General features: G+C 42.9%; 1 protein-coding gene across 5 annotated transcripts in view; it reads right to left on the reverse strand.

The window, feature by feature from the left end:
• Window positions 1-810: 810 nt before the first annotated feature.
• LOC135459266 (5'-AMP-activated protein kinase catalytic subunit alpha-1-like) overlaps window positions 811-15082 on the reverse strand; it is a 100537-nt gene continuing 86265 nt past the window's right edge. For 2 of the 5 annotated variants that reach the window (XM_064735039.1, XM_064735043.1), the window contains 3 exons: window positions 14633-14759; window positions 11129-11369; window positions 941-1140 (listed from right to left, as the gene is read on the reverse strand). In XM_064735039.1, coding sequence (XP_064591109.1) covers window positions 1080-1140; window positions 11129-11369; window positions 14633-14759 — 429 coding nt within the window. In that variant the 3' untranslated portion in view covers window positions 941-1079. Of the gene's footprint in view, window positions 1141-1983; window positions 2037-11128; window positions 11370-14632; window positions 14760-15082 lie in introns of all 5 variants that reach the window. The other 3 variants (XM_064735041.1, XM_064735040.1, XM_064735042.1) reach the window with 3 other exon arrangements.

Genomic DNA, 15082 nt, shown 5'->3' on the forward strand with positions numbered 1-15082 from the left:
TGCTGGGCAGGTGTGAGATAAGGAGGTTTAGGGGTCTCATAAGAAGAGGCTAGGGCAGGTTGCCCAGAAGTTTTGGCAGCTTTCCCAGAAGCTTTGGCAGCTTTCCCAGAAGCTCTGGCAGCGTGCCAGGTAACTCCCATGGCATCCGAACTTGCTTCACCAAGTTCCCCATCAGAGCCCCCTTCTACCTCAGAGGCCCCCTCTGCCTCAGCCCCCCCGTCAGATTCTGTTATCAGCCCCGACTCTTCGTTCGCATCTTGCTCCGTTTCTCTCTCTACTTTCCATTCTTTTAAAGCCCCAAAGAGCGAGTTCCAGGTTACTGCTAAATCAACAGCTGTTTTATCTCCCGCTCGAATAACTTGCCAAAGTCTGTCCCCGACTTTCTTCCATGCCTTAACACTAAATGCTGTGTCGGGATCAGTGACAAAATTCTGTGATTTAGCCCACAGCAATATATTATGAAGCGCGTAGTCTGACGTATTAATTCCCTTATTTCTTAACAAAACTTTCCATGTAGACAGAACATTTTCTTCCTCTTTAGATAAATTTTGTCCCATTATTACTAGTTGGTGGCTTACCTACTTCCAGGTGTCTTGATTGGAGGGAATCAGGTCCGGACCTCCCTGTGGCTTCCACCTGCCACTCTCAGCTGCACCAACGCCGCCTCCGCCACTATGTCCCAGTGGGTCACGGTTGCCAATTGCTAGCACCCCGTATGGGCCCCCACCGACTATGTTCTTATCACGTCGGCGGTCACCAAAATGTCGCAGTCGAGGCGGTCACGACATAAAGCAGAGACCACAAGCAGTCTCAGTTGGTAACACTTGGCAACAGTTTATTAATGAAAATGGCTGATCTTTTATACACTTTCCAGTTGTTTACCCTTCTTCTACCTTAGCTATTGGCCACAATAATTCAATACCATGCCATTGGTGAAAAGTTACTCTGACTCCACCTAACTTCCGAAGAATGCTTCATCCAGCTGCAGAATGCTCTTATCTTCCTTCTCTCGATCTCCTTGGTTATGGCCTTGGAGAAAGGTCCTTATCAGCTTCTTCTTCTTCTTACTTCTCGCTCCTTTAGCTAACAGGCCCGCTGCTAGCCCCTTCCACACCAAAGCTTGATTGAAGTTGGTCAGTACTGTAGAGGACAATATAAAAATGCTTTATTAAACATGTTAATAGCAAAAGGCAGTGCAGAAATAATACCAACCTATTAGATAATGAGGATGGTCACCTCAAAAACAGGGACATAGATATCATAGCAGCGGGCCTTGCCAGGTAATAATGAGCATTGACTCCATGATTGCAGAAGGCTAATCAATCGCTTTATTATACTATATTATACTACTCTACTATTCAGAGGAAAACATTGGCCTTGCAGACAGTCCAATACAGACAGATCCAATTGGTCAATTGAAATCCAAACACCATCACCAGTGTCCAATTAAGAAATCATCCTTTGGTAAACAAATCTCCATAACACATTCCACATGTGCACAACAACAGGTGCAGCAAGTGGAGATAAGAATTGTTTCTCATTCTTTTCTCTGAGCTTTCTCAAAGCTTCTCACAGCTTCCCAGGGAAAACATGGGAGAGAGCTGTGTCTCTCTCTGTTCAGAGGATATGTGATTACCACACATAGACAAGGCAGAGATCTTTAATATTTTCTTTCCTGCTGTCTTCAACACTGATGATGGGTTCTGGGGCTCCCAGTACCCTGAGCTGAATGACCATGGCTATGACAATAATAAAATCCAAACTTGTGCAGGATCTGCTGCTCCAGCTGGATCCCTATAAGTCTATGAGGACTGATGGGATTGATCTGAGAATACTCAAAGAGTTGGCTGATGTCATCACGAGAACCCTTTCAATGATTTTTGAATGTCTTGGGAATCTGGAGAGGTCCCAGTTAATTAGAAGCTCACTTCAGTGCCTGGTAAAAATATGGAAAAGATTATTATGGGAGTGTTGTGGGTTTACCTGGGCCAGATGCCAGGCACTCACAAAAGCTGCTCACTCATTTCCATCTGAAGCTGAACAGAGGAGAGAAAATATAACAAAGGTTCATGGGTTGAGATAAGGACCGGGAGAAATTACTCATCAAATACCATCAAGGGCAAAACAGGCTCAAATTAGAGATATGAATTTATTACTAACAAAATCAGAGCAGGATAATGAGAAGCAAAATAAGCCTTTAAAAACATCTTTCCCTCCGCCCCCCCCCCCCCCCGCCCCCGCCCCCCGCCCACTCTCCTTCTATCTCTACCTCCTACCCCAATGGCCCAAGGAGACAGGGAATGGGGGGTATGGTCAGTGCATCATCTGTAGCCTCTCCCACTGCTCAGGGAGAGGAGTAGTTTCCCTGCTGCACTGTGGGGCCCCTCTCACAGGAGACAGTTCTCTGTGAACTTCTCTAACATGAGTCCATTCCATGGGCAATAGCCCCCCTCAAACTGCTGTGACATGGATCACTCTTCCATGGGGTGCAGTTCTTCAAAGACAGGGTGTTTCAGCATGGGAGCAGGGCCCCTCTCTCCATGGGTCTCCCAAAGGATCATAGCATCCTCCCAGGCATCCATCCACTCCAGCATGGGGCTCCTCCACGGGCTGCAGGTGGATCTCTGCTTCCCCATGGGCCTCCATGGGCTGCAAGGGGACAGCCTCCTTCACCATGGTCTGCACCACAGGCTGCAGAGGAATCTCAACTCTGGCGCCTGGAACACCTCCTCTCCCATGTTCTTCACCAACCTCGGTGTTTCCATAGCTGTTTGTTTCACACGTTCTCACTCTTCTCTGGCTGGAATTAAAACTGCGCAACAACTTTTGATTTCTTCTTAAATATGTTCTCACAGAGGCATTACTGACATTTCTAATTGGCCCAGGCTTGGCCAGCAGCATATCCATATTTGGATCCTCCCGGGATTGGCTCTGCTGAACATGGTGGAAGCTTCTAGCAACTTCTCACAGAAGCTACCTCTGTCACCCACCCTGCTACCAAAACCCAGGCCATGCAAACCCAACACTGAAAAACACCTGAAAGACAATGCAGTCTCTGGTCACAGCCAGCATAGTTTCATGCGGGAGAAAGTCCTGCTTGCCAAATCTGATTTCCTTTTATGACACAGTAGTCCACCTAGTTGATCAAGGTAAGCCAGTTGATAGAATCTTTTTGGATTTCAGTAAAGCTTTTCATACTGTTTCTCACAGTATCCTTCTGGATAAAATGTCCAGCATTCAACTGGATAAACATGTCACGCGGTGGGTGAGCAAGTGGCTGATGGGTTGGGCACAAAGTGTTTTAAGTGAATGGGGTTACATAAGGCTGGCTGGTCACTAGTGGGGTTCCACAGGGCTCCAGTGCTCTTCAACATCTTCATAGATGACTTGGATGCAGGACTCGAAGGGATACTAAGTTTGCAGATGATAATAAGTTAGGAGGAGTTCTTGACTACCTTAAAGGCAGAGAGGCTGTCATGGTTTGACACTGGCCTAATGTCAGGCACCCATGAGAGTTGCTCACTCACCCTCCCCTGCTACAGCTGAGCAGAGGAGAGGGAAAAAAAAATTAATGAAGGGCTCATGAGTGAGATAAGGACCAGGAGAAAACAATTCAGGGCAAAACAGTCTCCACTTAAGTTGCAAAGTAAATTTATTACTAACAGAATCAGAGGAGGATAATGAGAACTAAAATAACCCCTTAAAACCCTTTCTGCCCCCCAGCCCCTCCCTCCTTCCCACTGACTGCAGGGAGACAGGGTATGGGGTTTTTTTGGGTCAGTTCATCACTTAGATTTTCTTCTGCTGCTGTGGGGGAGGAGTCCTTCCCCTGTGAGACTGTGGGGTCCCTCCCATGGGAGACAGTTCTCCGTGAACTTCTCCGACATGGGTGCACTCTCACAAACAGCAGCCATACTGCTCCTGCTGCAACACGAGTCTCTCCCACGGGCAGACAGTCCTCCCAAAACTGCTGCGATGTGGGTCTCTCATTTCATGGGGTGCAGTCCTCCGAGGACAGGCTGCTCCAGCCTGGAAGCAGGGGCCTTCTCTCCACCGGGTCTCCCACTGGACCACAGACTCCTCAAGGCATCCACCTGCTCCAGCATGGGCACCTGCCCCACAGGCTGCGGGTGGATGTCTGCAACCCCCATGGACCCATGGGCTGCAGGGAGACAGCCTGCTTCACCATGATCTTCACGACAGCCTGCAGAGGAATCTCAGCTCCAGTGCCTGGAGCATCTCCTCTCCCTCTTTCTCCACTGACCTTGGTGTCACCATGTTGTTTTCCCTCACATGTTCTCACCTCCTCCTCTTCTCTGACTAGAAGCAAAAACTCACGACTTTGTTTTGATTTCCTTCTTAAATATGTCATCATAGCAGCATTACCAATCTCTCTCATTAGCCCAGTTTTGGCCAGCAGCATGTCCATCTTCAAAGCCATCAAAGATTGGTTCTGCTGGACATGGTGGAAGCTTCCAGCAGCTTTTCACGGGAGGCATCTTTGTGGTCCCCTGCTACCAAAAACCAGGCCATGCAAAACCAATACAGAGCTCCTGCAGAGAGACCTAGACAAATTAAAGGATTGGGCAATCACCAACAATATGAAGTTCAACAAAGAAAAGTGCCAGATTCTGTACCAGTGACAGAGCAACTCTGGATATATGCACAGACTGAGGAATGAGAGGCTGGAGAGCAGCACCACAAAAGGGGACCTGGGGATCCGAGTTGATGACAAGTTTAAGTCAGCCGTTTGCCCTGGCAGCCAGGAGGATCAACTGTGTCCTAAGGTACATCAGGCACAGCATCGCCAGCCAGTTGGGGCAGGTGATGTGCCTAGAGGGGAAGCCATACAAGAAGTGTCTGAGGTCACTTGGCTTGTTCAACCTGGAGAAGAAGAGACTGAGGGGAGACCTTATTGCAGCCTACAGCTTCCTCACAAGGGGAAATGGAGAGACAGGCACTGATCTCGTCTCTGGTTACCAGTGATAGGACATGAGGCAATGGCATGAAGCTGTGGCAGGATGGAGTTGAAAATTGGAGGCACAAAAGGTGGAGATCATGGGCTGAGCTAAGAAAAATTTACTGGAAACAGCAATGAGAAAAGAAAATGAACAGTAACAGCAACAATATCTGCTCGTTTTAGTGGGGTACCTTCTCAGAATGGCCAGAGGCTTTCCCATGTCGTAACAGTCAAGCTAGAGAGGTTGCTAAAAATCTGCTAAAGTAAATAATTTCTAGGTTTGGGATCCCCGAAGGTCTATCCTCAGATAATGGTCTGCATTTTATTTCAGAGGTAGTTCAGCATGTATAAAATTTTCACTGAATGAAATGGGATTTGCACACTCCCTGTAGACTGCCATCAAGTGGAAAAACAGAATGAATCAGACTCTCTTGAGCTAAGGGGATAGAAATTTTGCAGAAAATAAACCCCGTTGTGTTCCAGCTAGTCCTCATAGGTCAAAGGGGCTGGGTGCAGCTGGGTTTAATTTCTGATTAGAACCAATTCAGCACTATAAGTCTGGTCACATTCAATAAGATCCCAAACACACAAATAGTGTGGGTTACACTGTAAGTCTGGTCTTATTCTTGATCGCAGATTCACCAGTAGTGCAGTATACCAGTTTAACACTACAAATTTGGTTGTGTTCAGTAAGAACAACTACAATCACAGATTCACAAGTAGTGTGGTTTATTGAAGCAACAGATTATAGATTCTTCTTAGATTGATGGTGATAAATTCACTAGATCTACAAAATATAAGTGTATAACACTATAATAAAGTGCTCCCAGGTATACTCCGACATAGTCAGATGCACAAATCTTACCCAAGAGGTGCCCCTGCTTTGAGGAGGAGAGAGGAGAAAGCACATCAACTCGTCTGCAAGGTGGTCATATTCTCATTCTTGGGAGAAGTGGAGATGAGACTGCAGTCAAATATCCCATTACTGCCATCATAAATGGGGGAGGGAAGCCACTTTATATGTAAATTAGGGATATCAAGAGTAACAAAGAGAGATGTTACAAAGGCTCTGGATCTTGTGCAAGGGTGGAACAGAACTGTGATGCCTTAGTATCACTTCCTCTTTCACCTGGCCAATTGCAGGGATAAGGGCCATCCAGCATCTGCCCGACAAACTATCAGCCCCATCAGTAGGCTATCATGCTCACATTAATCCCTTCAACACATATTTTATGGCATATCTCATGGCTGTAGGCCTTATTCCTACAGATTCTCAAGAGGCAAATCACAAAATTACGTCAGGAAACACATCCTAAACGGGTGGAGGTTTTATCTGTTTTATTGTTGAGAATCAAGATAACTCTATGGGTTAGAGAGGGAGAAAGTCCCTTCAAAGTATTATATGGAAAACCATATCATGCCAGGAAATCAAACTGACCAAATGCACTTAGATGGGGAGGGGATTGTGAGAAATTATTTGCTGTCTCTTTCTCAGGCTTTACCCTCCCTGTATGGGTATCTCAATCAGTGGGCTCCACTTCTGGACTCTCCAGTACATTATTTCTCCTTCCCCCCCCATATAAGCTAACCCCCACAACAAACAAACAAACAAACAATAAGACCCCAAACCCCACCTCAACTCTGTTCCATCAGAAAACTTTTGTCCATCAAAACTGATTTATCATACCAATAAAATTTACTTTAAATAAAGCTATACATACTGTACACTTCTGTCAGAAACTCTCTTCAACTATCAGATACTGAGACAAAATAACCAAGGTTGCCTTAATGCATGATTGCCAAAAAACATATAAAAATTAAAAGATATTTGCACCTTGACACCTTGCGCTTGTGGTCAGCCTTACAAATTTGCAAAACAGGACCAGATACCATTTACAAATATTTGGCTTAACATACACAGAGACCCTTTCAGTGATTCCAAACCAATTCCAGATGAGAAATTGCTGCAATTTAAAAAAACCAAAAACCCTCTGCATTTGTTATATTGTACAATATTTGCAAACTTCAAAATAAAAGGGTAACAAAAATGAGTACACTAATTTATTTAGTACATCAGATTAATTTCTTACAAGGCTTAAAAAGACCCCACATAACACAAATCCCCACTTAAGTAGGATTAGAAACTGGTCTCATGTTGACATCTCAATCTCAGGAGTTTAAACTCAAACCATTAAGAGAAATCTTCCACTTTGAGATACAGTAATACAACCTTGCATTATGGGGACAGTGTGTGACACTTGAGGATAAAGAACTGGTTGTAACATGTACCTACGTATTAGGCAGACTATACCATATCCCAGTTCAGAACACAGTTACGGCAACTCCAGGGCTTAAGCAGCTTTAAGTTTGTTCAAATTCTGTGCTGTGCATATTCATAACTGGAACCGGTTGGCCTGGATTAGACTATTCTTATAGGTGTAGCTAGCATTTTTCAGTTAGACAATGACAACAACTCGCATTCATTTTCAGGGTCGAGACTTTACTGTTCATAGTATATGCCTTGTTTCCAGTCTCTAATCAGGAGAGCAATCTTTGAAAGAAAGTAGGTAATGAAGTTGACTTTGAAGAGAATGCTCATTGTTGAAAGCAAATGTTTTATGACATAGTTTATTGTGCAATGTTTACATCTATTAGTGCTAGATGAAAATGGAACTGTGGATAATTACATCCAGTTTACAAGAGAGTACATAGTTTTGTGCAAGTAGTAGCCAAGATTTTAACATTTAAGGTTCAATTTTGTTCTGAAAACATTGCAAAAACCATAACTGTAGTAGGATTTATGACATTGGTAGCAGAAGTCTACTGTTCAAAACTTTTTTAATCCCAAGCACAAGTAAAGGCTAGGCATAAAATGAATCAAGAATTAGCCCTGGGAGGACTGAGGATGGTTGTGGATGAGAAACTTGATAAAGAATCACAGAATGGCTGGGGTCAGAAGGGACCTTAAAGATCATCTACTGCCAACCCACTTGCCATGGGCAGGGACACCTTCCACTAGACCAGATTGCTCCAAGCCCCATCCAACCTGGCCTTGAACATTTCCAGGGATGGGGAATCCACAACCTGTGGGCAACCTGTGCCAGTGCCTCACCACCCTTATAATAAAGAATTTCTTCCTAAGATCTAATCTAAACCTTCTCTCCTTCAGCTTAAGTCCACTCCTCCTTGTTGAAACCTCCCTCATGGGTCCCCCTGATGGGGACACCCCTAAAAAGTTCTGTGCCAGGAATGAGAAACAGACAGGACTCTTGGTTTTTTGGGTCTTCAGGTTGTTGGTTTTCTCTTATCAAAAGTTCTGCATGCCATCTACATCTCAGACTTAGCATACAAAGAGAAGGCACCAGAAGCTACAAGACACACAGATTCAAGGTCTTTTAAAGCTATTTTGTCCAATTAACTCTTAAAATAAACTTTATTTCTATCTTTCCACCAATAACTAATTATTTTTCTGTCCATGCAACATCTGCATTGCAGTTCTTTCTAACCAATTACCCTGCGCTCCCAACACTGCAGAAAATGGAGTAGATGAAGAACAAGGAGATCAGATAACGCTCAAAATCCTCCATCTTGTCTCCGATCTACCTCCATACTAAAACCCCAAAACTTTAAGTTTTTCACCCTGTGATAAGCTATACTACTATCTATTTCACACACTCATAGATTCCAATTCATCCCAAAGTCTTGGAAGTTTTCTCCATGGACGAAGGTTAAAAGCAGTGTTCTCCTGGGGATCAGGACTTCTCAGGACAGGCAGAGAAATATTCCCTGTGCCCTGGGTTCCAACACTCCTTATCCTATCACTGCATACTCAGCTGCTTCAGTGAGGTGATTCTGCCCCTATACTCCCTTCTTGTGAGATCCCACCTGGAGTCCTGCATCCAGCTCTGGGGTCCCCAACACCAGAAAAGACATTGACCTTTTAGAACAAGTCCAGAGGAGGCCACAAAGAGGATCGGAGGGCAGGAACACCTCCCTATGAAGACAGGCTGAGAGACTTAGGGCTGTTCAGCCTGGAGAAGAGAATGCTCTGGGGTGACCTTATTGCAGCCTTACAGTACATAAAGGGGGCCTACAAGGTACATGGAGAGGGACTTTTCACAAGGGCATTGTCTTGGTTTGGAAAGACAGATGTCTGCTAAGAAAGGCAAGACCCTCCCCTGAAATAGAAAAATGTAAACCCCGTCCCTCCAAATTGTTATAAATTTGAAATTAAGGGGGGCTCTCAGGCAAAAATATGGTAGCAGGAATAGCAGTTCTTTATTAGGGAAGAAAATAAAAAGATAAAATAAACAGTGCAGTAAACTAAAACAACACTGACAGTGTCAGAACACAACCTGACACCCTGTTGGTCAGGGTATTGGTAGCAGTCCTATTGGAATTGTGGCTGCAGTCCTCCTGGAGTGTCAGGTGTGGTTCTGTTGGAGCAGTGAGCTTGTAGAAAGGTGTAGTCTTCCTCTGAAGATCCAGTGGAAGAGGCAGCTGTTTCTCTGGGAAACCCAGTGGAGAAGCCGTGCTGGTGTTCCAGAATCTCAAGATTATATCTGGGTAGCAATGCTTGGCTCCTCCCTCTGGGCAGAGCATCTCACAATGGGATGCTATAGTTCTTATCAGTCATGCAGTGACATTCAATAGCCTGTTATCAGCAGATGTCTCCCCAGAGGGAGGATTGATTGTGGAAGAGATAAAGAAAACTGCCCACTTAACAGAAGAAAACTGCCATACAGATGGCAAATAGAATACAATTGGCTTGGAAATGCAGGACAGGCATGCAGTGACAGGAGAAGGGGGAATTGCCTTAAGTTTGAGGAGAGGAAGTTTAGGGTAGATATTAGGAAGAGATTCTTTACTGTGAGTGTGGTGAGGCCCCAGCTCAGGTTGCCCAGAGAGGTTATGGACACCTTATCCCTGGAAGTGTTCAAGGCCAGGTTGGATAGGGTTACAAGTAACCTGGTCTAGTGGAAGGTGTCCCTGCCCATGGCAGGGAGTTAGAAGCAGGTAATCTTTAAGGTCCATCCCAACCCAAACCATTCTATGATTATATGATAAGCTGTTGTGATCAGTTTTAAATGTTCAACTGAAAAGTTGGACTATTAAAGCCACAATTTAAATGGCAGAGTTCACTATAAAAGCTGCTTTGAAAAACCTAAACCTATATATGTATTTTCAACTGCAATGTGAATTCTATAAAATATTTGGCAAGGTAGCATATGATATAAACAGCTGTATCAAAGTATGAACATATTTTTAAAAGTGAAAATTTTAGATTCTGGAATAGCATGCAAGAGGCCATTGAGCTGTGCTTTTAACTACATGTGTTTATAAGGAACAGGATTCTCAGCCTGCAGTAGCAACGGGGAACTGCTGTGCTGCTACCACACTAAGATATGAGTTACTAAATCTGCACAGATCAGGAACCTGCTGACAGTCCTCCTTCACAGAAGCAAATTTTGTTTCAGCCCACAGGGTGCCAAGTCTTCTCAGCATTCAACCTCTCACCACTGCTGTGACCTGAATTGTTCTACTTACAGCCCACAGAATTTCATCCTTAGTGCATTACAAAACCCCTACATACATTTTCACCTGGCTGGATTTGCATACATTTAATAATATTTATCTGTTATTAAAAGTAGAATATTATAATGCATTAAACTATTCTTTATCATTTACTTACCGTCAAATAAGAGGGAAGAAACAGCAGTTTTAATATATTACTGTTAGATGTTGACAATTCTGATCAACTAAGGCACAACTATAGATGCTGATCAAGTCATACTTAAGTCATTGAACTACATTTACTTACAGTGCATTAGATGTATGTATTATCAGTGAAAAAAGCAAGAAGGCCAGCATAACTTAAATATTTGAATTCTAATGTGCAATCAGCGTTAAGTGTTATGGACACTGCCCCAAGGGCATGACTTCCTATATCTGTATTATGCTATTGGACAGTGGACAATCAGAATTCACCCCAACTTCAAAATAATATACATAATGGACTATAATCATTCCAATCCCTCCGAAAATTGCATTCTGTGGCTAGTTTTTTCAGCACCTTAGTTAATTTAACTTGATTATAACTGGAAGCATCTGATTATGATTTAGGCATGCTTATTGCTGTAAAAGAAATAAGCCCACTTTTGAACTTACTGTGCAAGTATTTTAATAAGATTTGCACACATCTCAAAGAATTCTATTGTATGACTCCCTGGTCTTGGAGTTAATTCAGCCTTAGAAGAATCAATCAAAGAGGTTGCTGATGGTGTAAGGGACATATCTTCAGATTTTCCCTGTGCATCACCATCTGAATCTTTTTGACAGGATCTACAGTTGCTCACAGAATCTGATCTCTGTGGAGTTGCAGTCCCAGATTTTGCTTCAGTAATTTCATCTGGGGGACAATTGGAGAGAAGAGGAAAATTAATCATAAGAACAGCAAACTTCCCTTTTTCACACTTCCAGTCTTGATTTTCTTAAATGTTGATTAATACATAAACAGCTTTTGCAGCTGTATGTAGTCGATACAAAATTAAAGCTTATACATATATCAACAGAATTAAATGTCCTTATGCAAATTATTCTGGTGCTTTGAACTGTGCTCCAGGACTATCTCATCTAGTTTAGACCAGCACTCACCACATTTTTCATGAAGTAGTTTCAGCAGCTAATAGTCAAATAGATTTAGCTTAAACTTAAAACAGAAACATGACAGCATCATAAGGTTAAATCAAATAACAATTTGAACATTATGTAGATGCTTTTTGATAGTATTTTATTTGCTTTCTTTCTATTTGGTTATTCATACTGAGACAGAGTAAGGATCCATCCTGAACTAGGTGAAGTGTCTGGGAGAGGTGAAGGGTCTGTGGAGCTAAAGCTGAAGGAGAGGCCCCGTTCCAGAGACAGCAAGGAGACAGAGAAAGAAAAACAGAAAAACCACGGGGCGACCTAGGAATTCCTCCGATAAAGAAGAATTAGTGCTAAGTGTCATGCAAGATGAATATGTATGAACTTATTGTGAAACTGTATGCATATGCATTTGGAAGGGGGATAAAAGGAGCTCTGAAATCTTCAGGGGTACGCATGCCCTTTTGGGGAGTCTTGCGTCCGGCGCGCGTCGTAATAAAGCATACCGGGCTTTACAACTTTTACAAGTTGTGAGGTTTCTTCTTTTCTCCGCAAAACAATACTTTGTATTTCCTTATAATTCATTGATACATTAAATGCTAGCATCTACATCCTTCATTTTTGGAAGTTTTTCTCTTTAATATGCATTTGGGCTGCAACAGTTTACTTCTAAGATGGAAGCATTTCTACCTCATACTGAAGGTGATTTTCTGCTGAAGTATCTCTATTCTTACTTTAAATACTCAACATTAGTTTTGACCTGCACCTGTCACCAGAAAAAGTTATTTCTAAGAGAAGTTAGTGAACACAGAAGACATTGGGTGTTCACATCAAAGCTACATTAAACTACAGTTTGCAGGAGGGATAGAGAATGGCTAGCTGTGGTGGAGGCCAAGTCAGATCAGCTTTACTGTTGGAAGAGAGATGCCAAATCCATGCCCTCAGCTTGTATTTCCTCAAGAGTTGAGGCCAGGACTGCAGCTGCCCCAGCTGCGTGGCTCTAAGCAGGCATCTCCCCTTCAACATGAATGGCATTTGTCTTATGCTACAGTAGAGGTCAGTGCAGGAAAGGGATTAATGCCCTGTTTCAAATACTACTAGATCTAAGCAAGCACTTGCATGGTTAGAAGGGACAAGGCAAGAATTGCATTGCCAAGTCAGATCAGGTTAAACTGCCATGAGACAGCTGTAGGCATCCTGTACTATAATCCAGCCATATTCCAGTAAATCCTTTTTCCATTACAGGTTTTCCTAGGCATATCATGTACACTATTGGCTATGAATTGCTTTAGTCTACTATGCTCTAAAACAAGCATTATGGCCAGTCTATATTTGCTCCTCCATTTTCAGGAAGGTATGACTTGCAGTTTGTGCTGGTTTTCACTGGAATGGGTAGTTTTCTTCCTAGTAACTAGAACAGGACTATGGTTTGGATTTGTGCTGAAACAGTGTGTGAAAATACAGGGATGTTTTTGTTATTGCTGAGCAGAGCTTGCACAGCATCAAGGACTTTTCTGCTTCTCATACCACCCTGCCAGTAAGTAGGCTGGGAATGCACGAGAAGTTGGGAGGGAACACAGCTGGGACATCTGACTCCAACTGATGAAAGGGATATTCCAGACCATATGACATCATGCTCAGCATATAAAGCTGAGGGAAGAAGGAAGTGGGGGATGTTTGGAGTGATGGCATTTGTCTTCTCAAGTAACTGTTATGCATGATGGAAATGGCTGAACATCTGCCTGCCCATGGGATGGAGCAACCAAATTTCTTGTTTTGCTTTGCTTGCACGTGGCTTTTGCTTTCTGTATTAAACTGTCTCTATCTAAACCCATGAGTTTTCTCAGTTTTACCCATTTGATTGTCTCCTCCATTCTACCAGGGGAAAGTGAAGGAGCAGCTGTGTAAGGCTTAGTTCCCAGCTGGGCTTAAACCACAACAGAGTTGTACGCTGTGATATTGTCACTCTATAAAGGTTTTTTCTACAGATCTGTCCAACTGCTTTCAAGACTTCACTTACTGAAAGTGTATGCCCATCTTAAATTTTGTCTACTCCTAGCATTGTTGGGTTGGACTTTGTTGACAGCTAAATCCCCAGCCAGCCCTTCATTCACTCTACCCTAGCCTTAGTGCAATGGAGGAGGAGAATTGGAAAGACAAAAGTAAGAAAACTCATAGTTTGAGATAAAGAGCTCACTAAGATGAAGGAAGAAACAAAAAAAAGTCATGCAAAGGCAACCACGTGCCACCTCCTATAAGCATACTAACATGCAGCCAGTCTCCGAACAAGAGCTACCTTCCCCAAACTCCCATCCACTCAGATTTTTTGCTAAGTATGACATCATATAGCATGACATCACTTTGATCAAGCCAGGTCAGCAGTCCAGGTTACGTCCCCATAAAACTTCTTATTCACCCCCAGCCTACTCATTGGGTGCACCACAGTGAGAAAACAGAAAGACTAGACACTATGCAAGTACTGTTCAGCACTAGCCAGAACACTGTTTTAGTCACAGATCAAAACCACAGTACCATACCAGCTACAATGAAGAAAGTTAAATCCATCTCAGCCAGATGCAGTACAGCAATGCACAGCTAAAGTTAAATTTGCATGCCTAAATGCCAAACTTTATCTTCACTAGGAAAATATGTTCCCATACTTACTTCATATCTAAAGTTTAAATTTGGGGGTGAGGCCACAAAACCAGTTTAGGTTGATTCAAAACTCACCTCCAACAAACCTTCCCCTTTTGCACCAGCAATATTAGTGCTGGTGCAGACACAAAATGGAGCAGTTTGAGAGTTGATATAGCTAAAAAGTGATTATTTAAGGAATGAAACAGCTAACCATCTGATCATAGGAACACTAGATAAGGAAGGAATAAAGAAACATTAATACAGATCTAGCTTGGCTTAAACTAATAAAGGGCAACACTGACATCACTTATAAACAAGTAAGTTAAGACATGTTTGCATTTAAAATTTTTCCCCTTACAAGTTCATTGACTTATGTAAGTCTTTACATACCATCAATGCTACGGAAGTCCAGTAAGTACGTCCTGCTATCCACCTGATACAACTGTAGACTCATTTTGGAATATGCACTTGTTACTGGATTCTTGCTTCGAACACGCAGATAGTATGGATTTACAACCTAGTACACAAGAGATTTGACTTAGTAACTAGAACTGTTTTAGAAGCACTGCACATTGTTTTTCTTATTTCAAGTCACTGATGTTATTAAGTGATTTCAGGTTTACCTGACAGAGTTTTTATTACCAACAAAAACACACCAAAAAAACCTCAAACAAAACACCCTACTCAACATATTTCCAGAGCCCCAGTAGAAAGATTAAACACGTTAGCAAGATTATTCCTGCCAGCATAAATGGCCTTCCTCCCCAAACCCTTCCTGCACAGCAAACACAAGTAGTCAGTACAGGCATACAAGACTATTTTCCACAGCACAGGAGAAGA

Source organism: Zonotrichia leucophrys, chromosome W (assembly GCF_028769735.1).
Source record: "Zonotrichia leucophrys gambelii isolate GWCS_2022_RI chromosome W, RI_Zleu_2.0, whole genome shotgun sequence".
Taxonomy (NCBI): Eukaryota; Metazoa; Chordata; class Aves; order Passeriformes; family Passerellidae; genus Zonotrichia; species Zonotrichia leucophrys.